The following is a 25,247-nucleotide window of genomic DNA, read 5'->3' as shown; positions in this document are numbered from 1 at the left end:
TGTTTTCCTCTGTAGCCAGGTAAGGCTGCTTCCCCCTCAGGGGGAGGTGATCAAAGAGCAGGCCAATCAGTTTGTGTCAGAGAGAGTTCCTTTCCCCATTACTATTGAGGTCACTTGGATACTGAGCTGTCATGGTCTACATCTGTGCATCTAGGTTATCTCCATGCAGTCCTTGGTTTGAGTTTGAGTATCAGTCTCAGAAAAGACCCCTGGGCCCAGATTTTTTGGTTCTGTTGCTCTGCTTGTAGACCTCCTGACCCTCCAGGTCTTTCTATTTCCCCCTTCTTTCATAAGATTCCCTACACTTAAACCTTAAAGGTTCAAACTTCATTAGAGAACTTAAAAGTACACAAAGTAAAGTCAAAATTGTAGAAAGACAAGTCCGAAAATGTGTTTGGAAGTTTTAATGGCTCAATGACTAGTATAAAAGGAAGACAGAAATCTAAAGATTCGAACTCTATCAAGCAACTTAATATGGAGTTTGGCCAGTGGAGGCAATGGTCTTATGGTCCTTAAAGTGCTGTTAGGTCCTTTCTGGCCTCTGCTGAATGACTCTCATTCTGCTCAATTTGGGTGACTTAGGAGTCACCTATTCTCAGTAGGTTTTATGTTATTAACTTTGGAATATGGCAAACCTTCTCATTGTGTCTGGTCCTCAGGAACATGGTGCTTTCCTGACTGTTTCCAGACACTCCTCATGCACTCCATCCTTCAGTCCTCTTTCTTAGTGCTACCTTATTACTGCTTCACACCACATCCAAAAGTACTCAGCTCAAGTCTGCTCTGCCAAGCTCCACTGCTCAGACAGGGAGTGTTAGCCTTTCTAGTTCCCTAGTTCTTCCAGACTTACTGTAATAACCTGATGGCTTTGCGCTATGTCCCCATAGTACTTGACCTCACAGTAGATAGTAGCAACAACATTAGCATTTAATGCATTTCTATCTTTTTTCTTTGTTTTGCCTCTCCTTCCAATAAAAAAGGAAGATCTTTGCAACTTAACAACAGAAACCACAGTGAAAGGCAACTCCTAGGGTTTGCGTTTTTTTTCTCTAGACGGGTTTTATTTGGACACAGTCAGATATCTCATAAAGATGTTATCAGTTATAGGCTACATACTTAAAAGTGCAGGTATGCAATATGATGACTCTGAAACCTTCCTGTTGCGAGTTATGTCATAGCCATTTTTAAGTCATAACACAATACTTTTTTTTACATATTGATGTAACAGACCTCCTGCACTGCACTGCCAGTCATAGCATGGTGTATTAAATACAGTTATACAAGCAACTTTAAAATTATATAAATGGCTATTCACATGTTTGTGTTTTCCATTATATTTTTATTTTAGAGTATATTCCTATTTATTTAGGAATATAAATGGTAACTATGAAGGAGCACCAGGCTTGCCCTTCATATCCTTTAGGATGTAACCAGAAAGAGACCTCTTTATAGGTGATGATAGCTCCATCCATGCTTCATCTCATCCTTCAGTGAGATGAATGGTGAACCTGAAGACATCACACCAGTGATCCTTGCCTGGGGAAAGCCTCTGTGACGAGTCATTTGTGTCTTAGGCTTTTAACAATAGCTTAAAAATAAGTGATGGCAAAAATAAACAAGATAGACTAACTAAAAGACAGAGACAGTGCCTGATATAAAAGCAGAAATGAAAAGTGGGACATAACAACAGACACTGAGGAAATCCAAAGAATCATTAGGTTTTACTTCAAAAGCCTATGTTCCACAAAATTGGAAAATCTAAAGGGTTTTCATGATAGATTTCACCTACCAAAGTTAATCAAGAACAGGTAAACATTTTAAACAACCCTATAACCCCTAAGGAAATAGAAGCAGTCATCAAAAGTCTCCTAACCAAAAAGAGCCCTGCACTCTAGTATTCAAAACAATAACTCACTACAAAGCTTTGTAGCCCAAGTGAGAACTGGGCTGCATGATCCGAGTTTGAGTATGTATATGCCATGATATTTTCACAACAATGGAACTGCACAATACTACATTTCTTAAAAGCTACCCATTACTCTGCTGTTCAGTGATTTGTGGCTGTGTTCTTAAACTCCTAAGCAGCATACGTGGCCTCAAGCCAAAGTAATAATGTTTATTTTTTATCTCTCACTTGAAGTTTCATATTTAATAGCACTCTTTGTTGGGTTTTCAGCGCGACAGCATTCAATGTCCAGGTAATTAAGTGTGCTTTAATTGCATGCAAGTTGGATTAAATAAAAGTAGTCATAACATTCTTTAATTATACACTTTCCTTTCAAAATTCTTTTTTTTTCAAGATTGAAACTTTCAGTTGAGAAAGTTTGTTGAAATTTTCCACAATACAATACAATTCAATTCAAGAGTGATTCACAGCATCTCTTGTCACCTCACAAAGTCAATGCCATTTCATTATTCTCTTCTGCTCCAAGATTAAAACTGTGCTTTTCATTTACATAATCAACTTGTTCTGATGTCCGCAATGCCTCTAAGAGTCCCTGCCAACGAAGAAAGCACTGCAAATGATAAAATGCTTTCTGCTGATAGCATTGCCCTTTCCTAAAGAGCCCAGAACCTAATTTGTCACACCTCAAGCAAGACTCACACAGTAGTCACATTACAAGCTTGCACTTCAGGAACCGCAAAGCCTCACAGGACACTGCATGCATTTTAACTTTCAGAAGTGATGTTCTCACAAACACCGTGACTAAAGCAAGTGCCATTTCAAAGGACATTACAAATGCCTCACTTCCTTTGCAGGGCAAAGCAGTGATAATGAAACCCCGGCAGAAACTATAAACTGGTCTTGGAACTTGCTTACCTTTTATTTTTCTTCTCAAGACTGTTAAAGTTGATTAAGCAAGGAAGAAAACAAGCTACAGAGGCCTTTGTTAAAGTGAAATACAAAAAGAGATTATCTAAAATAAAGTAGCAAAAAAGTTACTGTGAACCAGCTAGACGGCTTGGCAGGTAAAGGCACTTGTCACGAACCCTGATAACCTGGGTTTGATTACCATGTAGTGGAAGGCGAGAACTGACTGTCGTGCTGTTCTCTGACTTCCTTATGCACTCTGTGGCATGTGCTTGCCACATACAATAAATAATTAAGAAAGTGAAATTTAAGTTGCTGATGTCATATGTGTACGTTTTCATAGAATTGTTATGCTTGAGAGTTGGAGAGATACTTAAAGTTTAACTGCCCTTAATTTCACAAACAACACTGAAGTTCCTTAATACATGAGGTAGGGGTCCTGACTCTTACCTTCTCAAGAAAGTTTAGTGACCACATAAATGGATTATGATCTGGAAGTGTAAACCAAATAAACCCTTTCCACCTCACATTACTTTTGGTCAGATAATTTTATCACAGTGGCAGAGATCAGAAAAGGCCTGATACACAACAACCTACACAACTTAAAGTTCACAAATCTATGAAAAACATCAAAATTAACATCACTAATGTATGTCATCCCCTAAGGCTTCTTCATAGGCCTTTGCAATTAATGCTTCCATGCTTTCCATCCTGTCCCAAAGCAATTGCTGATGTGTAACTTCATTCACGATAGATGTGTTCTTATTCTTTAAAATTCATGTAAGTAATGTGCTCTGCTCATTACACAGTAGCCCACACTGACTAAGGACTCACTGGATAGCCCAGGCTGACCTTGAACTCACAACAATAGTCCCAGTGAAGCTTGAACTCATCCTATGCCTTTGCTTCTTGAGGGCTAGGTTTGCACATGGGAGACATTACACACAGCCACCACATTATAACAGACATATGCTACTCTTTAGTATTTTCTTTTTGGCCTGGTTTCTTTGGTTTATTGAAGTAAGGAGATTTGTTTATGTTGTCTTGGGTTTTCATAGTTCATTACTTACTGGTGCTGTGTAGTATTCCTCTGCACAAATGCAGCATTTAGCCATTTACTTAAGGTTGGACTTTTGGGCAATTTCTAATTTAGGACTGTCACTATTGCTGATAATAGCAGGATCTTTCTCTGGCTGTTTTTCATCCGGAGCCTGCCATATGGTTAGACCTCACCTCTCTCACTGTTATATCGACTTTGATGGACTTTTATTTTTCTTTGGGCTCAAACAAGGGAAATAGTCAAAATCATAATTATAAATGGATAATTCAGAATGCTGTCTGATTGACTGGAGGTACAGACTAAGAATAAATGCAATACACAAGCCTTGAAAACTGTCAAGCAAATGACTAGTCCTGAAAGTATTTATACTATCATCTACCCAATAGCTAGAAAACACACATTGTTTACAAGTGCACAGCAAGAAATATTGTATTCTTAACAATACTATAAACCTCAATAAATTCAATTAATATTTTATTCGTAAGAAGGTAAGTTCCTAGACTGAAATAGAATTAAACTAAAGATAATTAATGGAGAGGTAACTGAATGAGAAGTTCCCAGGTACTTGGGACTTGCCTTTAAATAACTCATTTTCTGAAGAAGGAATTACAAAGGGATTTAGAACATAATTTTAATTGAATGAGAATGAAATACGAAATACACCACATTACAGTTTGCCCCGTGTAGCTAATTACGTGGAACAATTATCCATTAACTATTTATATTAAGATATGAAAAGTTCCAAATTGTTGAATAATGTCTCCCCCTAAATCATATAGTAAGAGAATAACAGATTCAATCTAAAGAAATCGGGTGGGCAGGAAACATAAAAATGCACAAGGGTCAGTGGCACAAACAGCAAAAACAGATAAAAATCGAGGAAACAAAAAGGCAATGTTTTGCAAAGATCCATGGCATGGCTCAACCTCAACTTGTCTATCCGAGGAAGAAGAAAACACAAGTTACCAAAGTTAGAAGTACAGGGAGTACATGAAGATCCTCCAGTCATTAAAAGAATAATTAATATTTTATCTTTGTGTATGGTTTTAATTTTTCTTTTACTTTTATGATTATCATATAATTACATCATTTCTCCCTCCTGTTTTCACCCTCCAACATCACATATACTCCTTGTTCTCTTTCAAATTTATTTTCTCTTTTTCTTTTTTCCTTTTCTTTTTTCTTTTTATTGATTACAGTTTATTCACTTTGTATCCCTCCTGTACCTCCCTCCCTCTTCCCCACCTATGTCCCTCTCCCAGTCCACTGAAAAGGGAGGTTCTACTCCCCTTTCCTCTGATCTTAGCCTATCAGGTCTCATCAGGAGTGGCCACATTGTCTTCCCCTGTGACCTGGTAAGGCTGCTCCTCCCTGGGGGTGAGGGGGCAGTGATCAAAGAGCAGGTCAATCAGTTCATGTCAGAGGCAGTCCCTGTCCCCATTACTATGGAGGCCACTTGGATACTGAACTGCCATGGGCTACCTCTGTTCAGGGGTTCTAGGACATGCACATATATATACAAATATACACATATATTTCTAAATATAACCTTAAAGCATGGTAATGTTCATGAGTTCTCATATTACAATTATGTTTATAGGAGCTTCTTCTCACATCAGAAAAGATGCAAATACCTGTTAATAAAAAGAGGGATGAATAAGAAATTATAAAGTCTCAGAGTGAAACTCTGGAGAACACTGAAAACAAATGATCTATGACTGTGCTTGACAGCATGGTTGAGCTGTGCAAGAAAAAGTGTTTGAATAAAAGAATAAAGTCACAAATCACACATATAATTTAATTTTGCTTATATACAGTTCAAAACCTAGCAAACATATGTACTACTTAGAATTACTTTTATAGCTACAAAACATCCAGACAAAGAAAATGACCAAGCTTGTAATTCAAGACTTACTGGCTCAGTGGGAAGAGAGCTACTACCTGTATTAGGCATACAAGATGACCTGGAAAATAATAGAATTTTGTTTCTTAGTCTTTGTAGTATGCACCAAATGTTAATTTTTTGCCAATGTTTTGTACGTATTATATAGTGGATATATTATTTTTTAACTTAATTATTTCAGACTGTAAGCACCCCAAACTACTGATCTTTAATTTTTGTAATTTATTATTTTCTCATATATTACATCCTGACTGCAGTTTCCCTTCCCTCTTCCCCTCCCAGTCTCTCCTCTCTACTTTCTCTCTTCCTCAATCTATTCAGCCTCCTATTTCCCTTCAGAAAAGGGCAAGCCTCCCAGGGTTATCAATAAAACAAGATATATCAAGTTGCAAGAAAACTAGGCACTTTCCCTCATATTAAGTCTGGATGAGGCAAACCAGTAGGAGGAAAAGGGTCCCAAAAGTAGGAACTGTTAGGAATACCACAAGAAGACAAGCACCATAACATATATGCGAAGGGCCTAGGTCAGATCCACGAAGGCTCCTTGATTGTTGGTTCAGTCTCTTTGAGCCTCTATGAGCCAAGGTTACTTGATTCTGTAGGTTTTCTTGTGGTGTCCTTGACCCCTCTGGCTCCTTCAATCCTTCCTCCCCCTCTTCTGCAGGGTTTCCAAGCCCTGCCTAATATTTGGCTGTGGGTCTCTGCATCTCTTTCCATCAGTCTGGATAAAGCATCTCCGGTCATGACTATGCTAGGCTCTTGTCTATGACAAACTACAGATCTTAATTCATTAAGTTGAGATGATATGAATAAGTCTGTTGATTTTATCAGATTCTCGTGGTGATTTTGATAAAGAGTAGTCTGAAGAGCACTTTTTTGAGCATCTGTGTTATGTTGGTAGTTCGTATAACTGACAACTCCAGAAGAACAAGATAATAATTAAAAGAGACAATTTATTACAAACAAAACACAACTCTTCCATGTTCAGAAAATTTCAGTTTACTGTTCTACTTATAAAAGATCAGTCAAAAGAAGTTGCCTTCTAAAGCATGTTAGTTATTACACAAGATCCCGATGAAGAAACACATCCCTGTACCATACTGTACCATGTAGAAAAAACTTATTAATCATTAGGAATATAGTACCTGAAAGTCAACCCAGTGACCTCTTTACCATTTGCCCATAAAAATATAAAACCCTGGCTTCTTTTTAAAACGTGAAATCATTGTCAATAAAATTCATAGGAATAAAATTAGGTTGAAGAAAATAAAGCATAAAAAGGTGACACTGGTCAGCTGCCTAGTCAACGTTAATATTAATATTAAACTTTCCTAAGATGCATTAAGCTCCAACATTCAGTCCAAGCAACACTTTTTGATTACATTCTGACTAGCACATGGAGTGCTGCTATTCTAAAAGCCTTGAGATGGCATAATTTTATTTTACATATATACAGATTATGCTACTTATATACACATCATGGGACTTTTCCAGTCACTTCAATGATGGGGACTTGTCACGCAGAACATTTCTGGCTGACTTCTTGCATTCAGCAAGGTCTCAAGTAGCCACTTCTTTTCCTTCTCTACTGAGAAGGGTTCTGGGAAGTCTGAGTGCTTAGCTTGGTTTGAGGGAGTGGAGAGGTGGAATGATAAAGAGTATTAAAAGTCTGGGGTTTATAAATAATGTCTTTTTCTCGAACATGTCAGGCATCAACTACACTTTTGATTTCTGTGCTTCCACTAGACTGTATGATCCTTTCATGTTGGCTTTTCTTGCAAAGTAAATGATCATCCCGATGGCAGGTATTATCAAGGAGGATGCACAGTAGAGCGCAAGGAGTTCAGGAGAAAAATAGTTTTTGTTATTTTCTCTTCCTGGAAAATAACCAAATGGATATAATTAATGTCTAGCACAGACGGAAATAACTTTTCTTGTGTTTTATTTGTAACAGTACAATGAGTTCTTCAAAGAAGGAACGATAAAAGCTATGTTGAGGACCATTGAGACTCATATAACACATTTTTAAAAATAAAATCCAAATAAGTAGCTCATGATTGTTATGCTCATGATGGGTACATGAGGGTGACAGTTCTTGATTCAAAAAACTTGGATTTTAAAAGATTGCTTTTGGTGAAAAATGGAAGGGAGAAAGCACACATTTTGGTGATCTGTTTTATAAGAGCAGGAATCAGAAATATCTAGTAAAGCCCCGTGACTCTGACTGGCATGAACTGAAACATCTAAGAGTTCTCTAAGACAATCTTTACAACACTCAGAGTATGGCCATTAAGTAAGAGATAGAGCATTCTTGTCAACGGCTGGCTGGCATGTGTTTTATATGCTGTGTTTCTTTGTCTGAAGCAAAAGCATCTTTATATGAGTAATCCCCTCCAGCAGTGATCTGCTCTCTTGATTTACTGATGCTCTTCAGACATTTCATTTAAGGAGAAGTCTTAGTTACTCGGAGAGCGCATTCTCTGATCATTTCCTGTGATCAGAGCTGATATTCCAACATTCCCTCAGAACCCAACCACCACACTTTCATATCCCCTAACAGCTTGCAATTCAGCGTTTGACCATGTATTCATCTGTTAAATCTGTTTTCTTCTCTTGACTGAAGACTCTATGGAGATAGCTGTGTTTGTATGAGATGCTTCACAGCTAGCAAGCACTTAAGACACTGCTTGGCATTCTGGGTAGCAGCAAAATATTGACTACTAATAAATTTTTTTCCTTCTAAATCCTACCATATTGCCACATAGTCATACATACAGTGCTGAAAATGACAATTCCTTTTAAAGCTTTCAAAACACTCAAGTAGAAAAGACTCATTAGTATCACACGGGTGAGTTACTAAAGGATAAAAATGATGCTTCACCTTAAACTCCATGATGGCTTCATTTTTCTGCTTTCCTTTGGTAGAACTGATCTAATGGGCTACTCATCATAATTGATTTAATGAGCTACTCATCATAATTGTGGTTAGGCATCAATATTGATGACAATCTAAGCCGAAGTATTTTTGTTATTGCCTTCTTTTCAATTAAATTATCAGCTTTGCTTTTCAGGTTTTTTTTCCTCAGACATCTCTTGAAAACTCAAAATTGAGCCAGTTGCTAGGACAATATTCTAACACATTTTTTATTGAGTCTATAAACCTTGAAAGTCTTAAAGATTCCTGGTCATTTTTATTAATGGAATGCATTTAAGCCAAAACCAAAAAAGGCAAAATAAATAATAATTCTCAACTAACTACAAAGAAAAACCCATTCAAACTATCCAGTGGGAAAAAAACAGGTCAATATTTGATCTCTATTCATATGCAGCTATTTGAAATCATCTATACACTGGTAACATGAATGTCTGCCTGGGTGACTAACATGCTTTCATTGTTTGTTTAAAGGGTAAATTAAAAGTGGCAAATACATTAAGAAATTAATTAAGCAATTAGAGAAGACAATGTGTGAAAGAGAAAGTTATAAATGGAAGAAGTGGCTTTCAGGGTCTTGAAGAGAAACAGCTGTGCACACACAGGATGACAGAAATCTTAGGAGTGTAATTTCCTGGTGCTAGGCGAAGTTAGAGCTAGCCAGAGGAAGACACAGCTCAGCCTACTCATAACTGAGATCTCAGTCTACCTCTGAAGGCAAGAGCTACACACACCGTGTCATGCCCAGTGATATGGTGGAACACAGTGTCCCATTCTTTGAATACATAGGGTTGTTTTCTCCACAAGTGGGTGACTAGAAGTTTGACATGTAATTAAGATAATTTATCCTTCTTTAACATTTCTAAGTGGATATATTTATAGTCCTCTGAAATGAAGAGGTGCTATAAAGAAATAAAAAAATATGTATGATAAGGTTTTTAATCTTGAGGAACTTGGTTAGTAAAAATTTTATCTGTGTTTGTACTTGGGTTTAGATTTTCTCTAAACCGACATGAGGGTAGTTAGCTCTCATAGTTAATGCCAGACCTCTTCAGAGTTGGCATTCATTAGCATGTTGTCTACTCTACCAGCCTGGATTTCAACATACAACAGCTCTTTGCCATGCAAAGGATCCAAGGCTCATTAGTCAAGGCTAGCATCAATAAAATTAGCAGGCACTCACAAGGTAGAAAAGGAAATTGAGGAGTGCCAATATGTCTCTCATGGAGCCATCGCTCTTCCCTTCTTCATCAGGTTAAAGTTGGACAATTGGGGCATGGATTTCAAAGGAAGCTCTTGTGAAATCTAGAGATCGTGCTTTGGATCCAGGCCACTATCCCCAATTAGCATCCTCACAAAAGAGCCATGCAGAAAATATGCAGTCATTCTGTACTCTGAAAAGCAGAGCTTCTTTGCAGTGGGGAGCAAAGTCTGCGGAGGGTTGTTTTTCTACCCTGCCTGTCCCAATTCCTTAGTTTCTTTTTACACTAGGGGAAAGGTTGCAAAATATATGGCTAAACACTTAGCAAATCTAAAACCTCAGAGACCAATGATGAATTGGCAACTTTGAAAAAAAAAATAACAAATGTGAATTCCACATTCACCGATGATTAATGTCCACTTCCTGGCTAAATGCTATAGGATGGAACAGCTGTGCCTGATTATTCCAAGAAACATTAAGAAACAGTCGCTCAGCCCAGAATTCAGTCTCATTTTTGCCAATTTTGTCTAATACTAGAAACTTGCTATTCTCCTTGGAAACTTTGAATAATTAAAAAAAAAAGGCAAACAGAGAAAGCTAACCTTTCACATCAAGTGTTAAACTTCTTAATTGTGAGCCAACTTCAGTTTTAGATTCACACTCGTACACTCCAGCATCCTGCAGCTGTGCCTTTCGGATGGTGTATGAGCCATCAACCGATTCTAAAACCATGTCTCCTGTCTTTGCTTTCTTTTTCAGGATTATCCACGTTTCGGGCACGTTTCCACAAGTGCAGGAGATAATGACAGTGTCTCCCTCTTTGACGCTCTCAGAAGGAAAGGCTGTGAGCTGTATGTCTTTTGGAGAGACTGAGGAGAGAAGGGACAGTTAGTTGGGGGGCAAGGGGACAGCAATCCCACACAGACTGAGGACATCGGCTGTCTCTGCCAAGCTATTTGTGATGCTTTCTGCATGAGCTGAAAGGAAAGCAGGCAAAGAAGTGGGGCATCTGCCCAATTATAAATGATCATATTCCAAGCTAGAGAAGACACATCTCAGGCTTTTTTCCCCCTATTCTTAATATAAATTTTTTTATACCCAGACAAAGACAAACATTAGATATTTAATAAGAAGCTGTAGAATTCAAATATGGGAAAAAAAGCTTTACTTTTTAAAAATCACATTTATCAACAAAAATTTTCCTTGAAGTACAAAAGCCTTTTGAGCTAGGTGCTTCCTGACCAGGAAATTTACTGTTTACTGTTGTGAAGAGCATAGTTACCAATGATCAAGTCTCAAGGTCTTGCTGATCTCATCTGAGTCAGAACAACAAGTTTTAGAGGGAAACACCGAAGGTCTGTTTTAGAAACACTTGCTTAAGACCATCTATTTTGTCACTTTGATGCTCCTCCAAGGCCACAGGGCCATGATATCCATCCTCGGGTTTCCTTTTCTCTTAGATGGTCACACTGTGTTGCCCAAGCTGACTTCAGACTCTCCTGATGGTTTTCTTTGGGATTATGTGATACCCTCCCCAGGTTCTTTTTTTTTTTTTTTAATTAATTTGAATTACAGACCTCAGTGAAATGAGGTGGCGACAACAATGCCCAGCATATATCTTAACAGTAATTATAGCAAGAGATGCACAAGAGAGTAACCCCAGTGCTCCCAGAGAAAAATCTTTTGGGGCAATGAACGTTGATTGCTTCATAATTTTGCCCATGAGAGCCTATGGCTTCAATGTGCCAAGCAGAAATTGTTGTATTATCATTCTTGGGTCCTTTATCCTCTAGAAGTGAGACGTACATCTATATTAACCCCAATGTTCCATACTGGCAGGCTGAGGGCCAGAGGGCACAATCACTGTAACCTTTAATCTCAGAGTTTACCAAAGGTACCCTCTTGAGTATCTAAACAAATCCTGAGTAGCTTCTTGGAAGCTGCTTCTCAGGGTCCTGTTCAGCCCTGTTCAGTGATGGTTTTGATCCTAAATCATTTCCGACCCTTGTTTCTTCATCAAAACATGCTCTCCTATGTGTTCCTGAACTTCTAGCTTAGTTTCTAGAGCGTGCATTTCACTTGAGATGACTGGGATTTTAGGGCAATTGATTTGGCCTTGAATAAAAATCCATCCCAGGCACAGTGTGGAACTGCTTTTTAAATTTATTTTTAAATATTTTTAGAATGTAATTGAAGTTTTGAAGTAAAGGTCTTTCCCTCTTTTTAAGGTTTATTTTTATTTTTAAGTTACGCATATTTGTATGTGTCTATGTGAGTTCTGTGTGTGTGAGTGCAGTGTCCATGGAGGCAAGGACAGAGTGTGGAGTTACAGGCAGTTCTGAGCCTCCTGATGTGAGTGCTAGGAACACAACCTAAGTCACCTGTAAGAGCAATTAGCACTCCTTACTGCTGAGCCATCTCTCTGGCCCCAAAGGCTTTCTTTTCAAAGAGGACCTTGTCTGCCATCAGTAATTCCATAGGAAATAAACTAGCCATAGATTAACAGACATACCCTGCTCACCTTGGATAATCAGTTCAACTGACTTTTTGCTGATTCCAGCCTGGTTAATCCCTTCACACACGTAGATGCCGGAATCTTCCATTTTTGTAGACATTAAGGTGAGTGTAGTATCTTCAGAAAGAGGCGTCATTTCCCCATTATTTAGCTGTCTGCTCCACAGGATTTTTGGAGCTGGAATACCATCGCTTGAGCAGGTCAAGTTCACGGGACTGCCTTCCTCTAGGACAGGAGAGGGGCTGACCCAGATGGTGGTTTTGCTGGGGGCAACTGAAAAAAAAAAAGACACTTAGCTTGACCCACTTATGCCCTGAATTCCAAAGAGTCTAGTCAATGTTGTAAAACTAGGCAATTGACTCTGGGTTAATATAGTTTACAAACTGTGATAACCAGCCCAGAAAGTTTCTGTGGAGAAGATCCAATGGGAGTTATGATGCAAAGGAAATGTGGATATTTTCAAATGGTAAAAAGCTCTGTAGAACTCTCTTGATGTCAAAGCATAGAAAATCAAGTATAGCATAATGTTTGGGCAAGATGGGGATTCAAAGCCTCTGTGTGACCCAATGAAGAAGAACCAGAGCAAGATGGAACTGACTCTTTCTAAGGGAGAAAAGAGAAAAGTGTGGAAACACACACACACACACACACACACACACACAATGGTATGTATTGCCTAAGCAGGATGCATTGTAATATCCATTGTGAATAAGAAAAACCCTTTTACTACCCCTTGAACCTGGGTTGATCATTTGGACAGTAGGATGTGTATGAAATGAGATGGGTGAAAAGATGTTCCTGACAGGAGCTTTATGAGGTGACTTTCCTCACCACCTTTCTCAGCTCTGTTCTGGCTACCTTTCCTGAGGATGACATCACACTAAGAAATGATCAGTGGAACCACGCTCATGAGACACCTTCAGTGAAGCTACCCGTGGCAAGCCAGCTGCTGGCCTGCCTGAAGATGCCTGATTGCGCTCTACTGAACCTCATCAGGGCTGAGTAGCTGCCTGGCTGGCCCATTCTTGAATGTCAATGCATAGGATCATACATAAATAATAGTTTGTTTTATGTTATGAAGAATGATTTGCTATAATCACGATTATCTAGATTTTTTTTCCCGTTTCTTCACAGGGGTTTCAAACATTAACCTTCTAACTCCTCCTGGCAAACATAACAAAGAAATCCATATTCAGTTGTAGTTGCTCCACACATGCTCTTACCATTGACATAAAGAGTCTGTGTACTCTGCCTTTGTTTGGGTTCAGATTCCGTTTCACCACTGTGTAATTTAGCCAGGCAAACAAGAGCTTTCCCAGTATCTTCCATGGTGGGGATGAAGGTCATTTCCAAACTTTTGGTCTCTAGGGATTTCATGCCCATTTCCTCCGAAAAATCTTTATTCATCAGCGTAGTCTCCCCCTTCAGTAATTCAATCTCCAGATGGTCAAAAGGGTACACGTGCGGGACTGTGCAGTTCACAGTGACAGGTCTCCCGTACACAAGGGGCCCACTCATCTCAATTTCCGGGTCTTCCGGGAATGCTGCAGGTATCAAGTAAAAATAATACTTACATGTGATATTCAAGGAAAAGTTGAGTTCCAGACTCTATGAAATGCAAAAGTCTCAAAGTGACAGCTTTTGATCAGCTGGGAACAGTGTGGTCTCAGGTCCAAGTCATAAGTAATACCGTTAAGTATAACGACACAATTATAATATTAATTATAAATAATGAAACAAAGATATCTAGTATTTTAAGACAATGAGTAATAAATGCATTTACTCCTTATTTTTCTCTCCTAATGATGCCATCTTGCCTGTTCTTTTCTAAGGGCACAAAGGCTTCTGCCATCTTATCAATTAACTATATAACTTAAATGTTTTAAATATTTGTCATGATATAGTAATTACCAAATATAAGCTAATACCAACAGCCTTCATTATCTCCTTCTTCTGAGCAGTCTGATAAAATGATTATCATTTAACTTAACTTATAGCTAGAAAAAGGAACTAACATGGACAAATGAGACTTTTCACACTATACACACCTAGACAGAGTCTGCCTCTATGAGTCTTGAGTACATAGTTTTTCCAGTATCAAATGAGACTCACACTACAGTTCTCAATTTGGTTAGTTTATCAAAATTTGGTTTATTTTATGAATAAATTTAGGCAATAAGTTTTAAATACTTTTGAGAATTTTTTATACTTTATTTTTAAGACAGAATCTTTCTTTTTAGGCTTGGCTGACCTAGAACTTTCTGTTTAAACTAGACTATCCTCAAACTCACAGGGATCTGCCTACTTCTGCCTCCAGATCAGGTAATTCTTGTAATTGAGAAATGAACTGCCAGCCCAGTGTGGTAGTATAAGCATTATGGGAGTCAGAGAAAGATCTTTGAGTTCAAGGCCAGTCTGTTTGACAGAGTGAGTTCCATCAAAATAAACAAAGAAAAGAACTTAAAACTGTATGTTTTCTCACATAGGTGAAACCTAAATTTAAAATTTAAATCGTACACATGAATGTATTGATATGGATGTGCTTGCAGGTCATAGACCTAAAAAGAAGATCATGGGAGAATTGGAAGAAATTGTACAGGCTGTGAGGATTAGAAGGGGTACTAGAATACATGCAAAAGGAAAGAAGAAAGGGAGAGTGTCTGGGGGATGGGAAGGGGAGCCATTAGAAAAGAGACAGACCTGGAGAGAGTGATGGGAAAGGGGAACGAATGAGAAGAAGGCGTAATGACACAGACTGACGGTGCCATGATGAAGGCACTTCTTTGTATGTTAACTCTGAGCATCAATAAGAAAGTAAACCGTTATAACCATATTGCTTAGAATCTGACTAGGCATTCTCTCATGTATATAGCATTCACAATGCATGCTATGTAAATTAACAAAAATGACACTAAGATAATTATCAAGGTAAAATTAATAACAAAACAGAACAACCCTCCCCCAAACGAAGCTAAACACTTGTCCTTAAGTAAAACTTTGTTAAAATGGTAGTTTTTCAAACATGTCCACATTGCAATAAGCTATCACACTTATTTCTGTTGGGAATGTGGCTACACCAGCAGATCCTGGACTCTGGGTAACACGATGAAACACTAAAGTTTAACCTCCCATCTCTTAACAGGCCCTCTCTTTTTCTGAAAAAAGATCCTGAAGGTTAACATAAGTTTGGACAGGGCTTTAGATGGAAAATCCTGACAATATGTTCTCTGGAGTTGAGTGAATAAAACAGGGCGCCCCACCCTCCCCAGATAACAGTCATGTGGTCACTGCAAGGTTTATTGTTCATTCAGAGTAGACTGAGGGATCCCAGTAATGTGAAATTCATGGATACTGGGGCTTGGAAAGTGTTTTTATTAAAGTAATTTATAAAAGGAGGGGACAAGAACGTGTGTGCCATTTGTTCACAGTGTAACTCAACTGTATAGCTGCTATTGACGCTTGATTCTGCTGCAGACCGCCCCACACTCAGACTGAGTAAAACCTGCCTTCATTTCTGGCACTCTCCTGTTTCCCATTGTTCCTGTCTGAATCCTGCAGATCCACTTTTCAATCTGCCTTAACACAGTAGGCGTCTTCCTGCACTTCTCCCTTTCCCCTGCCACCTGCCCCTTAGCCCCATAGGCCTTCCATTATTTCTTCTTTAATGAAAAAAGTCAGAATAGTATCTAAAATATTATATTCTTATTTTAAATACTATATTATATATATGCTATATGAAATATAACTACTATACATAGTAATGCATAATATATTATTTTAAATGTATTATTTACATGCAATACAAACATGCTACCTCTAATCAGAAGCATGACTATTTGGGAAAAGAAAGGGAGATGGGGGGCAGATAAGACAGAGTCACAGGAAGGTGACAATGAGCAAAGCACAGTGATCCATTATTTAAAAACAATGAATACTACACACACAGAAAATCTATCTCTCAAAGATGGCAGAATAAGACTTTTTAAGTGATCATTAAAAGCAAGAAAACAAAACAAAGCTATGCATGTGCAAAGCTCTGGGTTCCATCCCTAATGTCTCAAAACAGAATGAAATAAATCAAAAGTCAGGCTTGAAGCTCACTCACAATTTGTATAATGAGGCAGTCACTACTCACTTAGTAGCTATCTGAAGGGGCACAGCTCCCACCCCGCCCCAGCCCCGTCTCCTCTCACTCACCACCTCCACATACCCTATGCACATGCGGAAGGAAAGAGAAGCAGAACCTAGAGTATGGTCAAGCACACGAGGAGAGAATAAGACCAGCCATGTGCACGTGCTGTAAACATACACAATACACACTGAAGAGCTGAGCCACCTGTAGTGCATTGAACCACGTCCAGAGATCTAGGGATGATTTACAATGCCAGATCTCTCTTCACATAAACGGATACCATTACGCATTCACATTCTTATTCTTCCAGAGGAACTAGAGGAGAGGATGGAAATCAGGTTTGCTGGTTTTGAATTCCACTTACAGTAGACCTCCATCTGGATTCCCCTTTCCAGTTTCCTCCGCACGCAGGTCACAGTGCACAGGTAAGAGTGCTCATTCTCGAAACTCACAGAGCTCAGTGTCAGTGTGGACTTGGCCCCTTCACTCCTCACCTCCCCATTGAGGGGGCTGTCTATCTGGGTTCTCCAAGAAAAAGAAGGGGAGTCACAGCCAACAACAGCACATGTCAGGACAACCGAGTCCCCAATCTGTGCAGCAACCCGGGGTCCAGGGGAGATGTCAACAGTAAATGGTTTCTCTGAAAAGGGAAGAGGAGGGGGGAAAAAAGAAAAGAAAGAACAAGATGAATAACAGATAAGATTCTTCTATTATTACATCATATTTCCATATTCAATGTTTATCTTTCTTGATCTCTGTTCAGCTGCTATCTGTGCCAAGAAGAAATTACTCCTTTCAATTGGGAAGCTGTCAGGAATAAGGCCACATCTTTTAAGAACGGACTCGGGCTGCTCTGTTGAGTCAGGCAATCAGAATAAGTGTAGATAACAACTTGTCAAGAATATGATGCTGGAAACAGCTTTTCAGGGAAACGACCCAACCTCTGCTCTGCGTAGTCAATCGACTCACTGTGAGGGTGCAGGACCTCAAATCGTCCAGTGGTTTCTGCGTGTCAAGCATCATGCTTTCTGCTTTCTGTGCCTGCCTTGTCTCACTTCATTCCCTGAACAATTTCATTAGCTGGTACTATGATTTCTTTTCTACTTCCTCGTTCTCCTGTGTCCTCACCTTCTCTTCTCCTAGCTCCTATCCTATTTCTTCTTTAAGACATTTAGGCTCAGAAATGCTAGAAGGCTTAAGCTAAATTTGCAAGTGGAATAACTGAAATTTGATGTGAGATAGCTCTGGCTTGAGATTCTAGCTTTTCTGTTCCTAGACAAATAAATCAAGTCATCCTCGTCTAAGGATAAACTTAAATCTAAAAGAGTTACGGGGAAATTGCGCCAAAATGTGCTCTAAGTAGATTCAGTATCCTTAAAAAAACATTCATAGATATCTAAGGATTGGAGTTCCAATATAGAGTAGTGTCTTTGAGAGTCACACTAAAAGCAAAATAAAGATGACATTAAGTTTACATTAAGTATGTTTGATGTATTATCAAAATACTTTGTACCCATTTAGGGTAGAAAGCTGAGTGATCAGGGAAAACTCAAATGTCCAAAATGTTCTCCAGCCACCAGCTACAGAGGTGTGGATGAGATGACATATTTTGAGATAAAGAATTCTAAATCTTGATTCTGTTCCTCTGAAAACCCTGGGGGTAGTTGGGAAACTCTACAGTTTGGTATATGGATCCCCAAAGAAAATTACTAGAGTGTTCTTGCAGGCTGGAGACAGGAGGAAATCTCAGCACATAATCCTCCATTTTGCATTGTTCTTTTCTGTACCAGGAAAAATTGCTTTTCTGTGTAATAGTAGCATTGTAGTATTTTTTCCAAAGAAGATTCTCCCCCAATACATTACTATGCTATTATATTTTTAAAAAATTTATTCAGATCAGTAACTGAAGCTGGCCAAGTTCTGTCCATGCTGGTGTGAGAATGAGGAACTCAGGAGGAGATTCACTTCCTGCCTGCAAACAGAGTAGCTGAAGGGCCCTTCTAACTTCAGCACTTAAAGGTTGTTACTAGCTCACATGACATTATATAAAGCACCCCCTTTCCCAAGCCTGGAATACATTTCTTTTGCCCATTTGAAATAGGGCCCAATGTTACAGGATGCAGGTATTCCAGGACAGACAACGATCCACACTTTTAGCCATATAATGTCCTTTTTGATCATTTGAGAATAGTAACCTACCTGAGTTAATCAAGTAGTGATCTTTGAATTCTACTTTCTCAACCCTCTAAACTTAAAGTCCATGTTTTCATGGATTATAAAAATGTGTTCTCCATGTTTACATTGTATGTTTTTATTCAGCTAGTGTTTACTAAGCACTTATTTATTATTATTATTATTATTATTATTATTATTATTATGTGTCAGGTACTGTACTAGTCAGTTATTAATCCATTCAAAGGTGCATACACAAACACAGGGAGCACCTGACTCCCGAGTCTAAGAAGCTTTCAGTTTAGTGAACAGACACATTCAAAGCCACACATTTTTTTGTGCTCCTACTAAAGTATATATTTTGACTTAGTCATTCCACATTGTATAATATGCATATACTTTTTGCTGGCCAATTATTTTAAATTAATTTTTAAAATAGAGAAAAATTGGCTACAATTGAAAGAGCATGGTTTTTTGTTTGTTTGTTGTTTTTTTTTTTTTAATTAAGAGGAGCCTATGAATGCAACTAAAAGCTATCTGGCTCTATGAAAATGATGAGATACATTGCACCTGCGTTTTCCGGCTACCTCCCAGAACATGGTAAAGACCAAGATAACGTGAAGTAGAATGTAAAACTCTAGGCAAGCATCAGGTGTACAGTTAATTGATGCCATTATTAATCTGAGACTTTATCCTCCCATCTGTAAAATGGAAAGAAAATACTCCTACTTTAGTTCTTCAAGACTGTAGATATCTTATATAAAGGGCCAGAAGTACAGCTGGTATTTGGGAAATGCTGCTATTTAAGAAGATCTTGCAAAATCCCAAATGGGAAATTACATACCAAGGCAAAGGCAAGAGAGTTGGCTCAAACTCTCAGCCATAGGGATCGGAGGGAGTCATTTTGAGGTGGAAGGGTCATGATCAGGTAATTCGGGATGGGAACATACATCCAGTAATAACATGTATGTAGCAGTGCAGTTCCCGGGTATATGGAGTGTGAAGACCAAGTGAAGTAACATGAGAATGCCAGCTTCCACAAGGCAGGAGAAAGAACAAGCCATGAAACAGGACAACAGTGAAATGACATGAGCTAATAAAGGACATGAGCTGTTAAAGTGTGGAGGTGCTGGGAGAAAGGAATATATATGTATGTATGTATGTATGTATACACAATGAAGCACATGACTGCCAGATGGGCCACCAAGCAAATTTAAGGAAGGAACTTCAACATTAGCATTGTGTCACTATTGCTCAACTCTCAACAATGGCACCTCATCACAAGCCACTCACCTTGAACAATTAATTCCACCTCTGCTCTGTCTCTCCTAATCAGATTAGCCGCTTCACATACGTAAATTCCCGAATCTTCCATCCTCATAGCAATTAAGGTGAGGGTGGCGTTGCCGGAGAGGGGTTGTAGAATTCCATTATCTAATTTCTTGAGCCAGAAAATCTCGGGAGCTGGTAGACCCTCGCTGGAACACGACATCGTCACAGCATCGCCCTCTTGAAGCCTGGTGGAGGGATGTACGGAGATGACTGTGTTCTCTGGGGGGGCTGAAAAGGTAGAGGATAATAAGAGTCCACGTTAAGCACCACCTCCATCCAACGGGGAGATTTATTTCTCTTGTAGACTGCGCTATGGTCCCCCACAAAGTTGGTAAAACTGCTCTGCAAAGTTGGAGTCAAGAATCACCAAATCGTAAAAAAAAAAAAAAAAATTCAGCCAGTCTACTTGCTAACCAGTAAATTACAGTGTTTTGATATTTGGTGCTTTCAGGGACTGTTTCTGCCTTTTGCCTGAGGACTAGAGTCCTGTGGAGGAACTTGCCAGAAGCACATCCAGGTCAGCTTCAGCACTAACTGGGGGAGACAACCTACCTGGGTCCATCAGGTTGGCTTTTAAATATCATTTATTATTGAAAAATTCTCTTACTGAGCTGAAAATTTCCTGGAAGCAACTAGCGTTTATACAGAGGCCATAGTCCAGCACTCTGATCTTCCAGAGAAATGTAACTGTTCTTTCTCGTGCAGCTGCCTTTTAATAACTCGACTATGCCTCTCTTTCAAAATGTTGTATTCTATAAAGAGAAATATTCTTTATCGTGATTGTTTTCTCCAAAGGCTTTTAAAAACCTTTTTAAAAAATTTCATTGTGCTTTGGGTAAATAAATTGTCCTTGACACCGACTCTGAAATACAGTGCTCAGAGTGGTACATAATATTTGAGTTTTAACAGAGTACAATGAGTTCCATTAGACACAATTCTAATATAAGAAGAAGGCTTCATATCCGCCAGCAGTCTCCAGAGCTAGAAGACAAACCCTAACACCTTCTCACCTATCGCACGTGTGTACGTGTGAGCACAGTCATGTACACACGTGTGTGCGTGCATGTGCACACAAACACACACAGAGATCTTGTCAATTTTTATAAATCTGTGAAACCAATGTTTCAAGGATTAATGTAAGCGTTTATAAAACATTTTATCGCTTAAGCCATTTTCTACTGTTCAAGCAGATAGTATTATGATGATCCCTCCTTGACAGACGTCTGAGAAAGTAGAGGAATTAAACAACCTTAAGGTCACTCAGCTAACAGGGAGACATGACACTCTAAACCCAAGCCAGTATCCTATTTTTTTAACAATACCTTTTACAATATCATATCTCGGATAAACAATGCAGTAAAACTACACGTCCCTTGTGTACTACTTGATATGTTTATTATAACAATAAATAAAACAATCCGTATCCAAGACTAAATTCCCATAGAGCAGAGCTTGCCCTGTGAGTACTTACTGTAGACTTGCACTTCTTTCACAGTCTCTCTTTCTTTGGGTACAGAATCAATTTGGTCAATGTGTAATTTAGCTCGGCAAACAAGAACTTTTCCAGTATCCTCAATGACAGGAGTAAAGGTCACTTCCAAACTCTTGGTTTCCAGAGACTTCTTCTCCATCTCTTCTAGAAACTCCTGAGTCTTCATGAGATGGTCACCTTTCAATAGATCCATCTCCAGCCTGTCAAGTGGGTAAACATCAGGAGCCAAACACTTGACCGTGGCAGGCTTCCCAACTTCCAGCGGGCCACTCAGTTGAATCTCTGGATCCTTAGGGAATGCTGCAAAGACAAATGAATGCACAAGTAGACTTTTTGGCTCCTGTTGATAACTTCTCTGACTGTCTTAACACAATACAAGTCAAAAACAAATGTTTTTGTTAACACTAGGCTTAATTCAGCGTAACTAATTGTTTAAGTAGCTAGTCATGGTTTGTGATAGACTCAGGAAGCAAGTATTCGAATTAACCACGTTTTAGAGGCCATTTCTGTTTTAATCCTGTAAAGAAAAGAAGAAAGAAAAGCCTAATATCTATTGAAATTCATCTATAGATGTAACATAAAGAAGTTTCCTTTCTTTCTTTTTTTTGTTTTGTTTTGTTTTCTTTTCTTTTACTATAACCCTGGGTGATAGAGACCACATGTCACAGAAAAGGAAACTTGGACATAGTGTGATTGCAGAACCAGCCTTGGTCACGCAGCCAGCACAGGCTGGGAGCAAAGCTCATGTGTGCTGTTCCTCTGCACTATGATTCCAGTGCCATGTTGCACCCTGTTCTCCTACGATAGTGCAGATACAGCTCTACATTCCAGAAGCCCAGCGCTCAGAAAGGGCATCACAAAGGAGGATTACATCTATGACCGCCTAGAAATACGGAGAATGGCTTTAAAGGGCTGGCTTCTGAAAAGGAGACCTCTGGCAAGGATCCATCCACCAGGAAGGCATTCCTTTGCAATCTCTCCATACTAGATCCATTCCCCCAAAAGCCTGGGGTTGTGTTCTAACCAGCACTCGACCGAGCCTGGCAATACAAGGGAGCACACTGTGCCGCAGCCCCTTTCACAAGCTTTATCCTTCTTATTACATCTGTCACGATGGCAGCTCGTTGCTGTCCGAGCTCCACAGAGTATTACAACAAATGTGGAATGGAGAGTTAACTGCTAAGAACAGTGAGAAACAGGCACTCTTGCATCTTGCAGAGGGGAGAAAGAAAACAGGCGACATAATTAAATCCAGAATGATCCTCACTTCTCTTTTTTAACTCTCTAACTGTACAGTACTTGTGGGCAAGAGGCAGAGGAACTGGAAATGCCTTATTATCTAAAAACATAGCATTTTAAATTTCCCCTCCCGTTATTTATGTCCATCACAGTCTTCAGGAAATGTGTCTAGAATCCGCACAGTTTTATGACAGGTAATATAAGAACTTGCTACTCTTTCCTGATATTTATATAACAGGGCCTTCCAAAGAGCTCGGGAGGCTGCCTAGACATAAACTATGCATACACAGCCAGCATAATTGAAAGCAGCCGGTCAGGGTCAGCTGCCTGGGAAGCCTAGCTACACAAGGGGTTTGTTGAAATTTCAATTAAAGTTAATCGGCAAAGTCGATTAATTGAGCACAGTAGGAAGGAACTGAGGTGCTTAGAAGATGAATCAAACGAGGTTCTATGAAGAAATGTCTTATGTGAGTACAATTTTTTTTTGAAAGAGATACCATTAGTAACCAAAGACAAATTATTTCTATAGGGCTCATTTATCCCCCACTCTCCTTGGTAGCTCTGTTTGCTGCATTGAAGATGGGGAGTGGGATGCATTTTGGGTAGGCTGGTGCAATATGGGTAGCTGTGCATATTCCTGAGACAAATCTAATTTATTAGACAAAAACTCCTTTGAGCTTTGAAATCAAGTCTTCATGGCATCAACAACAAAAACTCTTGAATTTATCAGTGTTGAAAGAGTGAAATGTTAATAGATGTTTTGATTACGTCTACGGAGAAGGTTTGTATACTTACAGAGCTCCTTAATCTGCAAGCCGATCTTAAGCACCAACGTGCACAAGAATAAGTGAATGGAAAAAATTCCAGAAAGAGAGAACTCATCATTCCTTTAGGTATATGAACAAGTGAACATGTAGAAATACAACCAGATAGAAGATTAGAGAGAAAGAAACCTAATAAAACCTTTGAGAGGTTCACATTATACATACATACATACATATATATGTATATATGTATGTATGTATGTATGTATATGCAAACAAGGACACAGAGATTAAAATTTGGGTTCCTGTTCTCAGTTAGCTTCTTCTATCCCTGGCTTTATTGAAATGTGTTCTCTAGCTAAAAATCTAGATACTCTTTTAAAAAGTTTCTATTAAATACAGCATTGAATTTTTTTCAACCAAAAGAGAGAGAAAACAGAACCTCTTTCGGGCACTTACAGTAGATATCCACCTGGATCCCTCTCTCCAGTTTCTCAGGGCCACATGTTGCTGTACACAGGTACGAGTGCTCATTCTCAAAACTGACAGGATCCATGGTCAGGATGGACTTGGTTCCCTCAGTCCGCACCTTCCCATTTAGCGGACTGTCTATCTGTGTTCTCCAAGAGAAAGATGGGGACTCACAGCCTGTGGTGCTGCAGGTCAGGGACATGGAGTCTCCAATCTGAGCAATCGTTCTGTATTCAGGAGAGGTCTCGATTTTAAAGGCTTGAGCTGAAAAAGCAAGAGAAAGAAAAAAGCAAGTTTTACCCTGGTCTGTCTCATGCTGCGTCCTTTCTCTCTTGTACAATGCAGTGTCCGAAACACATCCTGGGTGATCTACTTTTTAAACTGTCTCAGACTGATAGCAAGACAGTCCCAAAGCCTTGAAGTTGCTGTTGAGGAAGAAACTGGAATCCTCACTGTGAAGAAGAACGCTCAGCTCCGACCTTGAAGCCCATTGCGCAAAGCTAGTTTGTCATTTTCTAAGTTTGACTTCATTGCCAAGTACAGGAAACTAAAGAGATAAACCTACTACTGATATAATCCAAATTACTCACTTAACATTGGAAAAGGGTATCAAAAAGTCTCTGCCTGCATTTCTGTGAAAATATTTGCTTTTATAGCAAAACTCTATAGCACACCAAAAGCTGTGGACATGTGAAAAAGGTCAGGAACTTACAGGCTGCAAACAGTATCCCAAGTACCGTTGAGGCTCCAAAAATCGTGACCATCTTCTCAGGCATTTTGAGTCGCTGCTGTGCTGAAGAAATAGGAGCTTCAAAGCCTTCTTTGTGCCCCACGTGAAAGTGTCTGGGAAAAGTGTTCAGCTCCCAAAGCCAGCCAGGCTGGTGTGAGTGAAATAGAAAGTCTGCTCTTTTTATAAAGGGTCCTGCTGGAGAGGCGGAGGGAAATCCCTTTAAGGGGAAACCCAGGGCAGAGCCAGGGAAAAGTTTAACTGACAGCCAGCCAAGTCCCCAAGTTAACCCCTTCAGCTGCTCTCAGTGCTGAAGTCATTCTAAGTCCTGGGAAACATGACACTTCCAAGTCCATAAATCTCAGGCTTTTCCTGACCTTCAGCTCCGAAAGGGCTATCTTTCCTGAAAAGATTTGAGACAAAGATCATTGCAAACTGAAACTGTCCACTGTGTGTGTGTGTGTGTGTGTGTGTGTGTGTGAGAGAGAGAGAGAG

The 25,247-nt window shown here is 39.2% G+C and overlaps 1 protein-coding gene across 2 annotated transcripts; it reads right to left on the bottom strand.

The window, feature by feature from the left end:
* Nucleotides 1–6,708: 6,708 nt before the first annotated feature.
* On the bottom strand, nucleotides 6,709–24,958 carry Vcam1 (vascular cell adhesion molecule 1). Of its 2 annotated transcripts, none has more exons than XM_021642711.2 (9): nucleotides 24,738–24,958; nucleotides 24,014–24,289; nucleotides 21,531–21,851; nucleotides 20,021–20,287; nucleotides 16,920–17,195; nucleotides 13,647–13,967; nucleotides 12,421–12,696; nucleotides 10,511–10,777; nucleotides 6,709–7,652 (listed from the first exon to the last, which is right to left on the bottom strand). In XM_021642711.2, exons 1-9 carry the CDS (start codon nucleotides 24,799–24,801, stop codon nucleotides 7,492–7,494), a joined length of 2,229 nt encoding a protein of 742 aa, XP_021498386.1. In that variant the 5' UTR covers nucleotides 24,802–24,958; the 3' UTR covers nucleotides 6,709–7,491. The 2 variants fall into 2 exon arrangements, with proteins under 2 accessions (XP_021498386.1, XP_021498387.1); XM_021642712.2 differs by having other exon boundaries at nucleotides 12,430–12,696; nucleotides 24,738–24,954.
* Between the last annotated feature and the right edge of the window lie 289 nt (nucleotides 24,959–25,247).

This window comes from Meriones unguiculatus, chromosome 10 (genome assembly GCF_030254825.1).
Source record: "Meriones unguiculatus strain TT.TT164.6M chromosome 10, Bangor_MerUng_6.1, whole genome shotgun sequence".
Lineage (NCBI taxonomy): Eukaryota > Metazoa > Chordata > Mammalia > Rodentia > Muridae > Meriones > Meriones unguiculatus.
This window is presented reverse-complemented; position numbering and strand designations above follow the sequence as displayed.